Source organism: Corvus moneduloides, chromosome 3 (genome assembly GCF_009650955.1).
Source record: "Corvus moneduloides isolate bCorMon1 chromosome 3, bCorMon1.pri, whole genome shotgun sequence".
Lineage (NCBI taxonomy): Eukaryota > Metazoa > Chordata > Aves > Passeriformes > Corvidae > Corvus > Corvus moneduloides.
Window position 1 is genome coordinate 80,432,080 of NC_045478.1, and position 13,457 is coordinate 80,445,536.

Below are 13,457 nucleotides of genomic sequence, written 5' to 3' on the forward strand. Positions count from 1 at the left end.
CATGGTTACTTATGTGACATAGTATCTGACGTGCAAAGGTGTTAATGAATATTCAGTGTTTCTGAATATAAATATGCTTCAGTGTGCAAAACACATCATCTGGAGACAATCGAGTTGTACACAAAGGTAATAAAGAGAAAATACTTTGTTCAGTCTTTCAGCTGACAATATCAGTGGACTAGAGGAGCCCTTGCGCTGACAACACATTCATTAAAGTCAAGAGGAATTCCAGCTATGCAACAGCAGCAGGATTGCGGTGGCCTGTCCTATCGTCAGAGAGTCAGCAGACTGATATACTACATACTAGCTACTTTATGATTTCATAAAGTGCGCACTGTGTTTCCAAGAGAAGTGATAACGCAATCATCTGTCCTGTACTATTAATGTTCCCACAAAGAGAAAAATTAAAACAAAATTAAAAGAAACCTTCCAGGCCTGATTCACACCTCTCCTCATAAATCTTCCAGTGGTATTATCCTTGTAACTCTAGCAGAGTCACTCCTATTTACGCTGCTCTGAGTAAAATGAGGCTTCATGCTTGCTAAAACTAAACCATCTCCTCCTACAGTCATTTGCTATTATTATATTGGACTGTTTAGCTAAAGGGATGAACTACAGGATATGTGACTACATTACAAGTCACTGTTTTATACTAAAGATGTTGGTACGGAAATGGGGAGAAGTGACCTTTCAAACCACTGACATTTATACTGATGTTTTTGGCTTTGCTGCTTCTCTGTTGCGTCAATTCATACCAACTTAAAATCAAATCCTAAAAATGATCTCAGATTTCTTTTAAAATCTGATTAGAAACTGCAAGAATAATAAAACTGTAAATCCCTTAAGCTAAGAGACTTATACAGCCAAACAGGAGAGCAATGAGATTAACAATTTTCTCATTACCTTCTGGCAGTTTGAGATTATGAATTTAGCTACATAATAGGAGCTTTAGGAAAGCCAGAGAGGAAACAAGGTCAGAAGTTACTCAGATCTCTGCTCCCCAAACCAGTTAGGCAAGCAGACAAACAGAAAGCATCCCTACCTCTTCACCAGCCAGAATAACTGGGCACAGGGATGCTCTGAAAGAGTAAACTGAACCACAACAGTGTGGTTGTGAGCCTCTGCAACTAATCACACCTCTGACTCTGTTAGGAGTCTCCATTTTATCTGAGTATGTGCATGAATTCACCAAACAACAGGCAAATATAACCATCAGGATCAACCTTTGTCAGTCCTTTCATCTTTTGGAATTTGCTTTAATACAGATATGAAATTTTGGCCTGATGACTGAGGGAGACACTCAACCTTTCCTGTGATTTGAACCTGAACAGATCTTGCAATTCTGAACTATTTGCATTCTTGCCCCAACTGTATCTCAGATTTTGGGGGCACTAGAAGAGTTAATTTGACTTCATATTCCTCTGCTTCCAGACCAAATATCAATGAGTTTGTTGCCCTGATCTAACTGGGTGCACTGGAAAATAATTCAAGGGCATTAAAAGTCACCCATGTTTGAGGAATTTATGTATTTATAATGCATTCTAATCCCACAAAAACTGCATCTAATCATTCCTTCAAATAGAGGCCAATAAAAGTTTTTTCATTTTGATAAGTTGTTTCTGCTCACTGAAGAACAAAACTGGTAAGTTAAAATATCACTGAGGTCTCACTGGAAAACAATAGTACAAGGTAATTCACTGTTTAAATGGCAAAAACATCATTTTTTTCATTGCTTGTTATGACTGTAATACAGTTGGTTGAAAAATTTTATTTTGACTGTCTGCTGGAAAACCAATTATTTGAATGAAAATATGTTTTTCATTCAAAGTGTTTCTTTTTGACAAAAAAAGAGACGAGAACAAAACAAAACCCCTCAACAAGCTGTTTCTTTGTGTAGAACTTCACAGAGAACCACAAAATCCAAGGTGCCTACAGGTTTCCCGAGGTGTCTGAGTTTATAAAATAGGGGGACCATTATGTCCTACATGTACTGTCAGCCTAAGGACTCAGCCCTCAAAAAAGGAAGAACTAATGAAGTTTTAAAATTACAGCTCCAACAAGACATTACAATGAACCATCAAGATTTTGAGTTTTGACCCAAAAACATTCATTTAATTAAAGATCTTGTTTTTTCTTTGAATTTTTGTTTTGAAGATGCATTTTTTTAGATGAAAATGCATATATTTAAAAAAAAGTTCCTAGTAAGTCATGTGTTTTCCACAGAAGGCTGCATTCTCAACCAGTTTGGCATATTAAGCTTCACCCTCTCTTTTCTCTTGTGTTTTGACCAAGAGAATTTAAGATCTGAAATTTAATTTACAGCCTTAATTGTATTTAAACATAGTTTCATTTGTGGATGAATGAAGATATTTAGCCTGCTGTTTTTAAACGAAAACAGGTATTAAAAATAGCTTAATGAAAAACAGTGGTCTGTCTCTTCAACCACTGCTTCTTCTCCAGTAACACGGAAATCTAGTGCATTGTGGAAACAATACTTAATGTTATTCCTAGGCAGTTATTTGTAGGCACTGCAGAGAGCAGGGAAAACACAGTGTCTAACATTTGTCTGGAGCAGTCTGGTTTGAGAGATGACAGAGCATGATGTACAGAGTGCAGTGAAATGTAAAGCAAGCCAGTAATAATACAATAGCTGGGGTATAGATGAGAAGACCTCAGAGTGGATTTATGTACCTTAGCAACATAGTTTGACTACAAGTTCCCTTGCGTGCATGGAAAGGAGACTCAACGCTGGAAACTAACAAAAGAATCCAGAACACTGTATTAAGGACAGGGTAGGGTGAAGGATCCATGGATGACAGTATTAACCTGGGACCTTAACACTGCTGTAAAGAGTCGGGCTAATGCAATAGCTTCATCGCGGACTTGTGGCCAATGCGCAGACTTGGGGCTGAATCCCACCCATCGCACAGAAGTCACTGTAGGCATTGACTTTCTCTTGCTTTTGTACCAAATGGAAAACACTAAAATTACTGATGAAGCCTTAAGGAGTTCCTGCATCACGTGGCAATTTTTCACAGAACTAAGGAAAAAGCCAAGAATTTTTCAGAAAATAATTAAGCGATGCATGAACTACAGCACAAGCTGTCAGTCTCTTCAAGAATTTTGTTCAGAGATACATGGCTTGGCAAATAAGAAAGTTGGAATTCATAGGTGATAAATCATCCAATTAAAAATCCCTCCAAATTTAAGCAACCATGACTAGCCATAACCTGACCTGCCAGGGAACGTTACATGGTCCTCCCATGGTCTGTACTTCCATTAACAACAGTCAGATTTTTTTTGTGGAGCAAGCAGTAGAATTCCACAGTTCACATAACTGGTTTTGGCTTCTTTTTCAAACAAAACTTATCCAATTATTGGAAAGGTAAATAGTTGGTTATTTGACTTATCCTGATAGAAGAAAAAACTGCATCTCTGCATGGAACATGGACAATTTCTCCTAACTATCAGGTCATTGGATGATGATGATGGAAGGTCTGGCAGCTCTCACTGTTTATCCTTTTGGAAGACCTATCATCTATATACCACCCAACAATCAGAGTACAGCCATAGCAGATCCATACTGTCTTGACTGAAAGTTTTATCTATTTCCCAGAAAGATTATGTCATTAGATATGATCCAGTCTAATATGTTTCTGTGCATTAACATGATTTACATGATTCTCTGCATCTGTCATTAAAATATAGACCATTAACCTGACATTCTCCTTAAGATTTATGGACCTAATTGATGTTTTTATGATTATGCAATCTGATGTCTGGTAAACCCTAGAAAGCTCTGGGTAGGTGGGGGAGTGCATGTCTGAAAACTAAAGGAGAACTTCAAGCAGGACTGTTGTGTCATTTACTTGCTGTAGAAAGTAATGTGATATAATTAAAAATGGTCAGGAAAGATTACTATCTTTTGGCATCAAATTTTAACACATGCAGTAAAATAGAAATTATCAGCCTTGCATAAAACAGATTTTTTTTTTTTTCCTCCTCACAGTGGGGGTCCAGTAAAGCCCTGGAACATCCTGAGCATAAAGAACATCAACTGGATGTAAAACAGAGCTCTTTTTTTAATGGTTTAGGATGGGAGGATCTTCTCCTGTAGTGGGAGGAAAAAGCTGGAAATGTCAGTGCTTGATCTTTTTTAAGATTTTGAACTAATATGTAAAATTAAAATGAAGATAAATGAAAATCCTTGTGAAAAGGATTATTAAAGATAGGACAGTTCTATAATAAGCATGATCCAGCAGCCTATGAATTAAGAATGAATCATAATATACAAGCAGTTTGGGGAGGTCTGGAAAGTTTAATCTTCTTGGACGAGTCTGAAAGAACTGAAAGAAAACAGTAATTTTCCTTTACCAATTTAGGTCAGGCAAGGCAAAGAAAGGCAAGGAAAAGAAAGAGGACCAGAATATGTAGAGTAATTTTGTTCACTGGTGAAGAACATATAGAGATTGAAGAGTACTGTTCCCTCTTTTGTAACAGGTAAATCAAGACTAAAATATCATTAAAAATTGCTGCTTAAAGGTAAGATAAAATTCTCTATTAGGAACTAAGTCAACCATTTACTGATTGGCCCTAGTGGTGTGAATATTCAATAGTTTGTAAGCCGTGAGTTTTTCAGCTGCCAGAGGGTATCTTGCAAACAATATTTGGAAAGAATTCTACTCTAAAACTATTGTGGTTCTTGACAGAAAAACAATAACAAATGAACGAGAAGTAAAGAGGACTACCTCCTGCTCTTTAAAATATTTAAAAACATAACAGTAGTGGATATAACAAGTCGTGACAATGCCTCATGCATCTCCCTACCCAGCAGCTAGGTTTATAGTAAAATACAAATCAGAAATTACGGTTCACTCCAAATAATTAAGTTCCTTCATGAACGCTAAAGGGAATATTTTGTGAATCAGCTACAAGAGACAACCCAGTCTGTGAAGGCCGTAAGACTGATGTTTTGGAAGCTTTCAGTCTTCATCTGCATGTTTTTCTTACTAAACTTCCATGCACTTACTAAACTTCCGTGCTTTTCTCTTTAACTTCCATGCACCACTTTGTTGAGTGAACAGGCCAAACAAAAAATGTTCTACCAGATCATCTCTTTCAGCACCCACAGATTTTACAAGGCCCAAAAGCCAGATCTATGGCTAACATAAAATATTTGGACTTGCTGTAGATGTCATGAAATAATGCTAGTGCCTTTTCTTGTGTAGAGAATTGACCTGCAGATGAGCCCAAAGTAGAAAGTTCACAGTAAAAATGTTTGGACTTGAACTTGTCCAAAATTTGTCAGAGAGAGATTGCCCATCTCTTATGGACTGAGTTTCCATTGACAGAATCCATGTGTTGACTTAATAGCCCGTTGGGATGTTTGAAGATACTGAAAATCAATACTTGTGCCTTCTTCTTTCCTTTCATGATTTGAATTGAGATTTTAGGGTTCAAGTCAATTCCATTTCAGATACTCTGGATTATCAAACCCCTGTGCCAGAACATCACGGATTTCCAGTAGGTTGTTGTAAATTTTGGCCCATGACAATATCAGATACTCTAGGCAAGACATGGATATATTTCAACAACTTATTACCATGCTTTTGACTTCTCCAGCTACAGCTAATGACTGCATTTACAACACAAGCTTGGGAGTGCAATTCCCATGGTTGTGTGTGGCTCATACCTCACTAATTGTTAGAAAGAAACACTCTTTAGCGCTGAAATGAGCTAGTAACAGGCAAAAAGCTCCAAGTTTTCTGTGTAATTCAGCGGTTGGCAATTAATGGACCACTTCTACTCAGGCTCTTTCCCTATGCAAATCTACTTTATGTATTAATTTGAAGTCCATTTCTGAGTGTCCAATATAGGCATAATGTATTAAGAGCAAGTAGGAGTCATCCTCATCTACCCCTCCGTTAATGCTAAATACAAGCACATTTGAGAATGGAAGATTAGCCAGGGTTTTGCAGGCCAACACACAACTTCCTAGGAACCCCTGCTGAAAAATACAGGCAACAAACTTTTAAAATACTTTCTTCCCCCTCTTGCCTATGTTCTTTCCTCACTTCGTTATGACATACATTTTGATTTCCTTCTGTTTTAACTGGTTTCATATCTCAAATCTTCACATTGTGAAAGAAGCCTAATTCAAAATACTTGTAGAAAATTTCTAACTATGTTGTAATAAATATGTAAGTGGGAGCATGCAACTGAATCTTATTTTTTTCTTGCTAGCTCACACAACTTCAACTGCAAGCAATTTATCTTCATTGAACACTAAAAGTAACATCTGGAAAATGCAACAATTAATGAAAATAAATAAAAAGTCACTGAGCTGTTACTCAGTTTTCTGTCTCTATGTCATTAATTTTCCTATGCTTAGAAAGGAATGGCTCTTAGAATTGATGTTATTGGGCAGACACACAAACTCTTACATTTGTTTCCTTTGAAAGAAAATGCTATTTTTTTCTTATGCAGGTTTTTTTTAACTTTAGGACCGACTTTTGTCAGGATAGGCATAACAGGAATAAGTTAAGTTCAGTTTGGAATGAACACGAGCACAGGAGTATGGAACAAGGTTTGCCTTGGTCCTTTATAGGAAGGTGACTTTCAGGGATGATCAGTGCACAGGGATCCCACTGAAGCAATTGCCTCTGAGAAACAAAATCTAGCAAGCTAACAAGACAGAAACCTCACTGACAACCAACATAGTTTCCATGTGAGAAAAACTCCTCTGTACAAATGCTTTGAAGCTGTCTGATGACAAGGCAATAAAAACTATTCAGCTCTTAGAATGTCACTCTGTTGTATTATCGGTCTCACTGGCAGAATTTGCCAACAGATTTGGACTAACAGACAGATAAATGCAAGCAGCTATTTTGTACAGATACAGACACATAATTATCATGTTAGATTTAATTATTTTAGTCTATTAAGAAGATATTCTCAGGAGATGTTATACCAACTGTTTTCATTTGCATTTGCAGCCAGTCTATAATGCATTGCTGTATGTACACGTCAGTGTTTTCCCAGATGGCGTTTTGAGAATGAAACTCCTGTTGGATTGAACTCTCTGGGACTAATTGATAAAATCTTGCAACAGATTTTTAAAGTCCTGAAAATGACAGTCTGTAGCAAAAAGGCAGTAATAAAACACTACTCCATTGTGTCAGAAAATGAAATAAAAATTATGCGTCCCTTTCATTAGTGCACAGGTGAAGTAAAAAATGATGATGATAATGATGATTATATCCAGATACAGTGGTTCAAATTTGGGCACTTTGAAATCACTAAAATCATAGTTTGAGGAGACAACTCATTCTGATTTAAGATTCTTCATTCTGGAGGAAAAACTTCATAATGACTTGATCCACTGCTTTTTGCATAGATGTGCTCAGAATCTTGACAACCTGACCCTGCCTCAGAAGCCTTAATGGCAGATCAGGGTTTTCTCTGAGTCAACCCTATTTTATGATGGATTATGTATGGCTTGTCCTCTAGCACCTGCTTAAAGCATATAAGCAAAAAGATGGCAGAAATCGTGAAGCTGGCACAAACTGCATCACACATCTGGGTGATTCAGATGAAATGCAAACTATTGGGTCAACAAAGAAAGGCAACAATTTCTTCCTCTTCTATTTTTCTGGTCATAGTGGATTATCAACATAACAAACACTAATTTTACAACCTCTTTACAATGCTTATTAAATACACAATCAGTAAATATATGATCAATGAACATACAGATCATTAGAACTAAGAATGTCATACTCTTACATATTTTAGGAGAAAGAATACAGTAGTATAGTAAGAAAATAGAACTGAACAGTAAATAGGTGAAACTGTGCTGTATTTTGGCCACTAGAACAATACTCGATCATTTTTTTTATCTTGAATTATGTTATCACCAGAATCTCCAAGGTCCTTAAGTACCTATGTAAGTATATGACAGGTTATGTATGACTAAGTATGGTTTATTCTGTGGTGTACAGATTCTACTGAGAAATTACTGAGTAGTTTAAGAATCTTTTTGAACATTAAAAATATGATCAGTTAAACTCACCCTATTTGTTTTTCATGAAAGTGCTCACAAAATAGACTATAAGAAAATAATGACTCTCAAATTCATGCTAACTAAATGAATTTAGAAGCTTCACTGGGCATTGTGAAAAGGATCAAACTACACTTTGTCTATACTCAAACTCAAAAAATGGCATACAACCTCTGAAAAATATCACATTTTGTTCCCGAGAATCCCACAGGAATATAAACTGCTGATAGAGCAGCTATAGCAAGGAGAACCTAAGAGATTTACAGTCCAGCCTGAGCTCTCCTCAGGGGACTGCATTTTCCCTGTTAGGTGATGGGAAAGTATCTGCACTGTCTTCTCCACTCACATTAAAGTTGCACTGAGCCCCAAAGTGACAGTAACAGGCAATTGCTAAGAACATAGTCCAAAATATCCAGTTTCTTCAAGGTATAAAACCTTCTGTCCTCTGGTCTTTACAAAATACTAAAGCTCTAAAAGAGTAGTACCTGGATTTCCTACTGATACTGGTGTGGGATTAAGTTCATATAAAGCACAGTCAGCTTAATATCAGCTACAGATCTAAACTAGCCCAGTGAGCTCCAGTTACCCAGTCAGCTTCACGGTGCTGGGGGCTGTACAATGAGCTGGGTGGCTCTCCAGGCTCCACTGACTGCACTGATCATAGCACCACAAACTACAGCAGGAATTCAGACACTGCGTTCACAGACACACAGCAGTGTAGGCTGCTACATTTTGATGTCTTTATCTGAACCCACGCAGTCCCTTTTTCAGTGTTTTCTGTTTATTTTCTACAGCTGTTGGTAAAATTCTTATTTGTGTCAACCTGATATGGCAAATCCACAACATTTTCTGTGAAATGGAGAAAAAAATGAGGAGTGTGGGGGTATTCACAAAATATTTGCAAACGCACTATGACATATACATAAAGCACCTCAGCAGAAACAATTTTAGCAATTAAATGAATGCTCTATTCTAAGTATGGAAAGAAAAAGTATCTTGAAAATCACCTTCAATGCACAAAAAAAGCTAAATTGGAGATGTTTCTACTCTAATCAACCACTCTAAATAGAGCTATTGTAACACGATCCAATGTTGATGGCATTTTTGCTGGGAGTAAAATTTTGTCCTCAAAAACTTATAGGTGAAATACCACTCCACAAATGCCTTAAGTGAACAGCAAAGGCCTATTTCTCTGAGCCAACAAAAAGAATCTACAATAGAAGGCATTATAGAACATGGATATATAATCCACTAATTTCATGCCTTGCATCTGTGAGCCTTGCAAATGACATTACTCCATGCTAAATTAATTTAGGCTCACTCAGTCAAATGAAGGCACTGGAGAACTAATATAAACTAGAATTTCCTTGAGCCATTATTTTCTATCTTCCAAAACCTAAAGGTTTATGCTAATTTTACTGGCTAATTCTAACTGGCAGGTCATTTGCAGAATAGTAAAATCAAACCACTTCATGATGGGTACAAAAAATTTAATGTATTCATTTGCGGCCTTAACTCACAAAACTTTCTCCTAAGGAGATTGATTTCTCACGTCAAGACAAGTTTCTAGATGACATGTTGATCATGATGTATTAGAACATATATTCAGGTAAAAACTAGGGCGAAAAAAAGCACTACAGACTAAAATAGTAAGCTTTTAAATAGGATATTTGTATTTTGCCTGAAATTTTTAGGGTGTTTTTCTTCTTAGTTTTGTTCTATAGGCAGGGCTAGATGATAGCGTTATTTGCACTGCAATAATTTCTTTGAGAGCACTAGGATTACTGTGGAAAAACAAAGGAAAATTTAGCCCATCATGAATAAATTTGGCTTCATGTTTTGCTTTATAAACACAGTTCCTATGCCGAGATAAATTTTCCTCATTTTACTCAGACAAATACTTTACAATAAGCTTTCTGGCATTTGCATGACCAAGTCTGAATCAGATTTTATTAAGCTGAGTAAAGAAGACATATATATTTATCCTCTATATTGAAGCCTGGAAGTGGGAAGGTGGTTAGTTTACAATCCACTAGATTTGTTGGCAAGATCTTTCCTGTTCTGTACACATAACAGAGTTAATTCTCTGTGGATGTTCCCCAAAGCCTTGGCATCACTGAGAGGTAATAAGGGAAAAATCTTACCTATTTTTTTCAAGACCTTAAAAACCTGCCTACCACAATTGGTGAGGACACTGTTTTTAGCACCTGGAATCACCTTGATTGAATATGCCATTCTGGCACGTCAGATATAGCTTCAGTTTAAAGCAAGGTTGGCTACACAGTGCCTCCTGATGTACTTCTGCTAGCCTGGGTATGGCACCACAGTCGTGAGCAAGTCCTGTTGTTAGCAAATCTAACACAATCATGCTTTTGATGATGAGCTAGCAGTCACAAGACAGGTAAACTATGCTTCTGGTTCCTCTTTTCTTGTAAATATGTCTTTAAAGAGACTGAAGGTTACCAGTTCCCGGAAAGAAACCCACATTTTTGTTCTGTCTGTGTGTGTGTGTGTCTCTGTGTGTGCGTGTGTGTTGGAGCTTTGGCTTCCAGCAACTACACTGCAAGCTCAACAAGCCTTGCTTTAGTCTCTAGCACTGTAAAAATTAAACAAACACTCCTAAAAGTGACAAATTTCTGTACACATATTTTATGCAACAGAAATCCCAAAGGAATTCTGCTCTTGCCTACACTGACTAAAAGAATGACAAATTAAATCTCCAGCACGAAAAGTATTTGCTTCAAACTCTTGTCTTCACTGTTTAAGTTCCTTCCCTTAAGTGCTTACTGGAGAATCAAGGAGAGAAATAAAGTATTACGAATTATAGCATTGATGTTAAAAATAGCTTGTATAAAGGAATCTTTAAACCTTTTAGTGTCTTGTTTTCTTTCTTATGATGATCGTTTGCCTTTTCTAAATCCTTTTGGGCCTCAATTCAGTAAAATACTTAAGCACAGTACTTAATGTAAAGCATAACCTCTATTTCTACTGGATTTGAACTGTGGTTTGGGGTGATTTATTGAATCACAGCCTGCATCATTAATGTTTTCTTTCAAACTCAACATTTTTCCAGAGAAATAGAAGCCAGGAAGACTCTCTAAAGTTTATCCCACTGAAAGAATGGAACAATGAGAAAGCCATCAAAATTTATAATCCACCAAAGTGCTGAATTTATCTGAATACTATAGAGACTTCAGTCTTAGGACATTCACCTGACATTTCTAGTCCAGGTTTGAAAAGCTCAATTCTAAACAGTGATGAAAATAAGTAAAGCCAGAATTCCACAATTATTTTAAAAAAGAAACATAATTAATTCACACCAAACTGATGATCAGTTTGTAAATAACAGGTGACTGATGTAGCAAAAAGCAGGTAACACTGTCTTTGCAATTCCTGCTGACAACTGGCTTCTGGTGGGAGTTTGCTTCTTTCCAGGTTTGCCTCCTAAGATTTACCACCGAACGAATGTAACTGACACTGCTATTTTACAAGTGCCTTCTTGCTACATATCACCCCAAAAAATTCAGATAACAAAGAGAAAAAGAATTAAAAAGCATGTAAAAAATAAATGCCTGACCCACTAGCAACTGCAAATTAATGTGAGCCAGAGACTTTAGTGGATATCATTTTAGCCAGGTAAAGCCTGGCCAAAAATACTTCTCTATAAAAGGAACATATGATGCATGAGCTTAGTAAATCATCACCACGCAGATCATTAAGGTACTATCATACAACGAGAGTGGAAGCATGATGGTTATTAAAATGGTTCATGCGTATCTTCACAGGAGTTTTGCAAAGTAAGGATAACCTAAGTTTCTTACCTGTGCTTTTATTGGTTTTGTTCTGTCTACTCTTTACTTGCTCAGTCCATAAGGTAGGATAACGAGAAGCTATATCTGGAAAAAAAGAAAGGCAACAGAAAATACTTTATAAATGTTAACATTTCTACAAGTAATTAGCAACAAAATAGCAAGTGGCTAGTTTTAAAGAAACGGATCTAAAAAAAAAAAGGGCACACTGGTTTATATCAGGGCAGTCAAGACCATTACTCAAGCAAAGGTATGAATAGTCCTTTCCTTGTCCTATTTGCACAGAAGGTTGAAAGAAATAATTTTAGACTAAAATTAGGCTTAGTTAGAATAAAAATCTCCTAGTCTGGACTCAAAATATGTAATGGCTGCAGATTAGATTCTGCAAGATGAGAGGCGAGTGATAAGGTAGCCACAACATAGGACTATTGTTGCTTATTTAATGAGCAATTAATTTCTCCAAAGGCAAATAATCCTCACAAAACATCAGCCTTAAGGGTGATATTGCTAGTCATTCTGCTGAGGATAGAATTTACCCTTTGACTTGTTTATTTGAACATAGAATTTTAATCTGCAGTTTGGCTCAAGTTTAAATCCTGTGCCTGCTCTCAGTAGCGACAATTAAAATTGTTCATGCTGGTCTCCACAGGTAGAGTCTCATCTCAAGATTATCACACAAAATTCACTGCCTATTGTGTTCATTGTCTTTGTTGTTCCTGAAAAAATACAGATGCTTGAAATTTCTTGCAACTACACCAGCAGTTGTAGATACTCTTAAGATAGCATTTGATGTTGTGGAATACAGTCCGTAACTCCACAGTTTAATGCCACACTGTTAAATTTGCTCACCTTCTTCATCACCTTGAGGCTGAGTCTCCAGCGCGGGAGCTGAGGCATCATCTGAATTCAGAATGGAAAAGATTTGCAAGGAGACTACAATTATGAGAGTAAGCTAAATAAGTGTACATACATGATTGAAAATAATGATTTGCACATAGCCCCGGCCAGCAAACAACAATTTAAACATTCTTTAAAGACACTACACAGCACAGATATATTACTTATACAGACAATGTTTTATAAATGGATGGGGTTTGAGGTTATGGATGATGAATTTATTGCATGGTCTTTGGTGATGCATGAAGTGATCAAGTTGCTCTCTGGAGTGTAATTCTTCTTTTCTAATGCTACACATTGATACCTAGATATTATAACTGAAAAATCAGAATTTCTAACGAAATAATTAGACAAATGTATGGAAGAAGTGAGACCTGTGAAAGCAAAAACAGTCTGGAGAGAAAGTGTGGCTGCAGACACCTTATAATCCAAGGTATTTTTCAGCACAGCAGGATCTATTTAAGAATCAAGTTAATTTTTTTAAGTAAGATTCACAGATTATATAGCCAGAATATTGTTTGCATAACTGTTATCCTCTGGTCAGCATTCTCCACCCATCCACTACCAACGATTACTGCAAGAAAAGAGGGAGGGAAAATTACAGAAATGACAAGAAGATGTGAGTCATTTTAGGTTCAGTAAAACACAGTGGACGTAGCACTGGAAAAGAAAAACTGAACATAAAAATTTTT

The 13,457-nt window shown here is 36.6% G+C and overlaps 1 protein-coding gene across 4 annotated transcripts in view; it reads right to left on the reverse strand.

Annotated features, from left to right (window-relative positions):
* SMOC2 (SPARC related modular calcium binding 2) overlaps positions 1 to 13,457 on the reverse strand; it is a 140,753-nt gene that overhangs the window by 57,217 nt on the left and 70,079 nt on the right. For 2 of the 4 annotated variants that reach the window (XM_032102391.1, XM_032102390.1), the window contains exons 6-7: positions 12,718 to 12,801; positions 11,881 to 11,955 (exon numbers count right to left, since the gene is read on the reverse strand). In XM_032102391.1, coding sequence (XP_031958282.1) covers positions 11,881 to 11,955; positions 12,718 to 12,801 — 159 coding nt within the window. The remainder of the gene's footprint in view (positions 1 to 11,880; positions 11,956 to 12,717; positions 12,802 to 13,457) is intronic. The other 2 variants (XM_032102393.1, XM_032102392.1) reach the window with 1 other exon arrangement.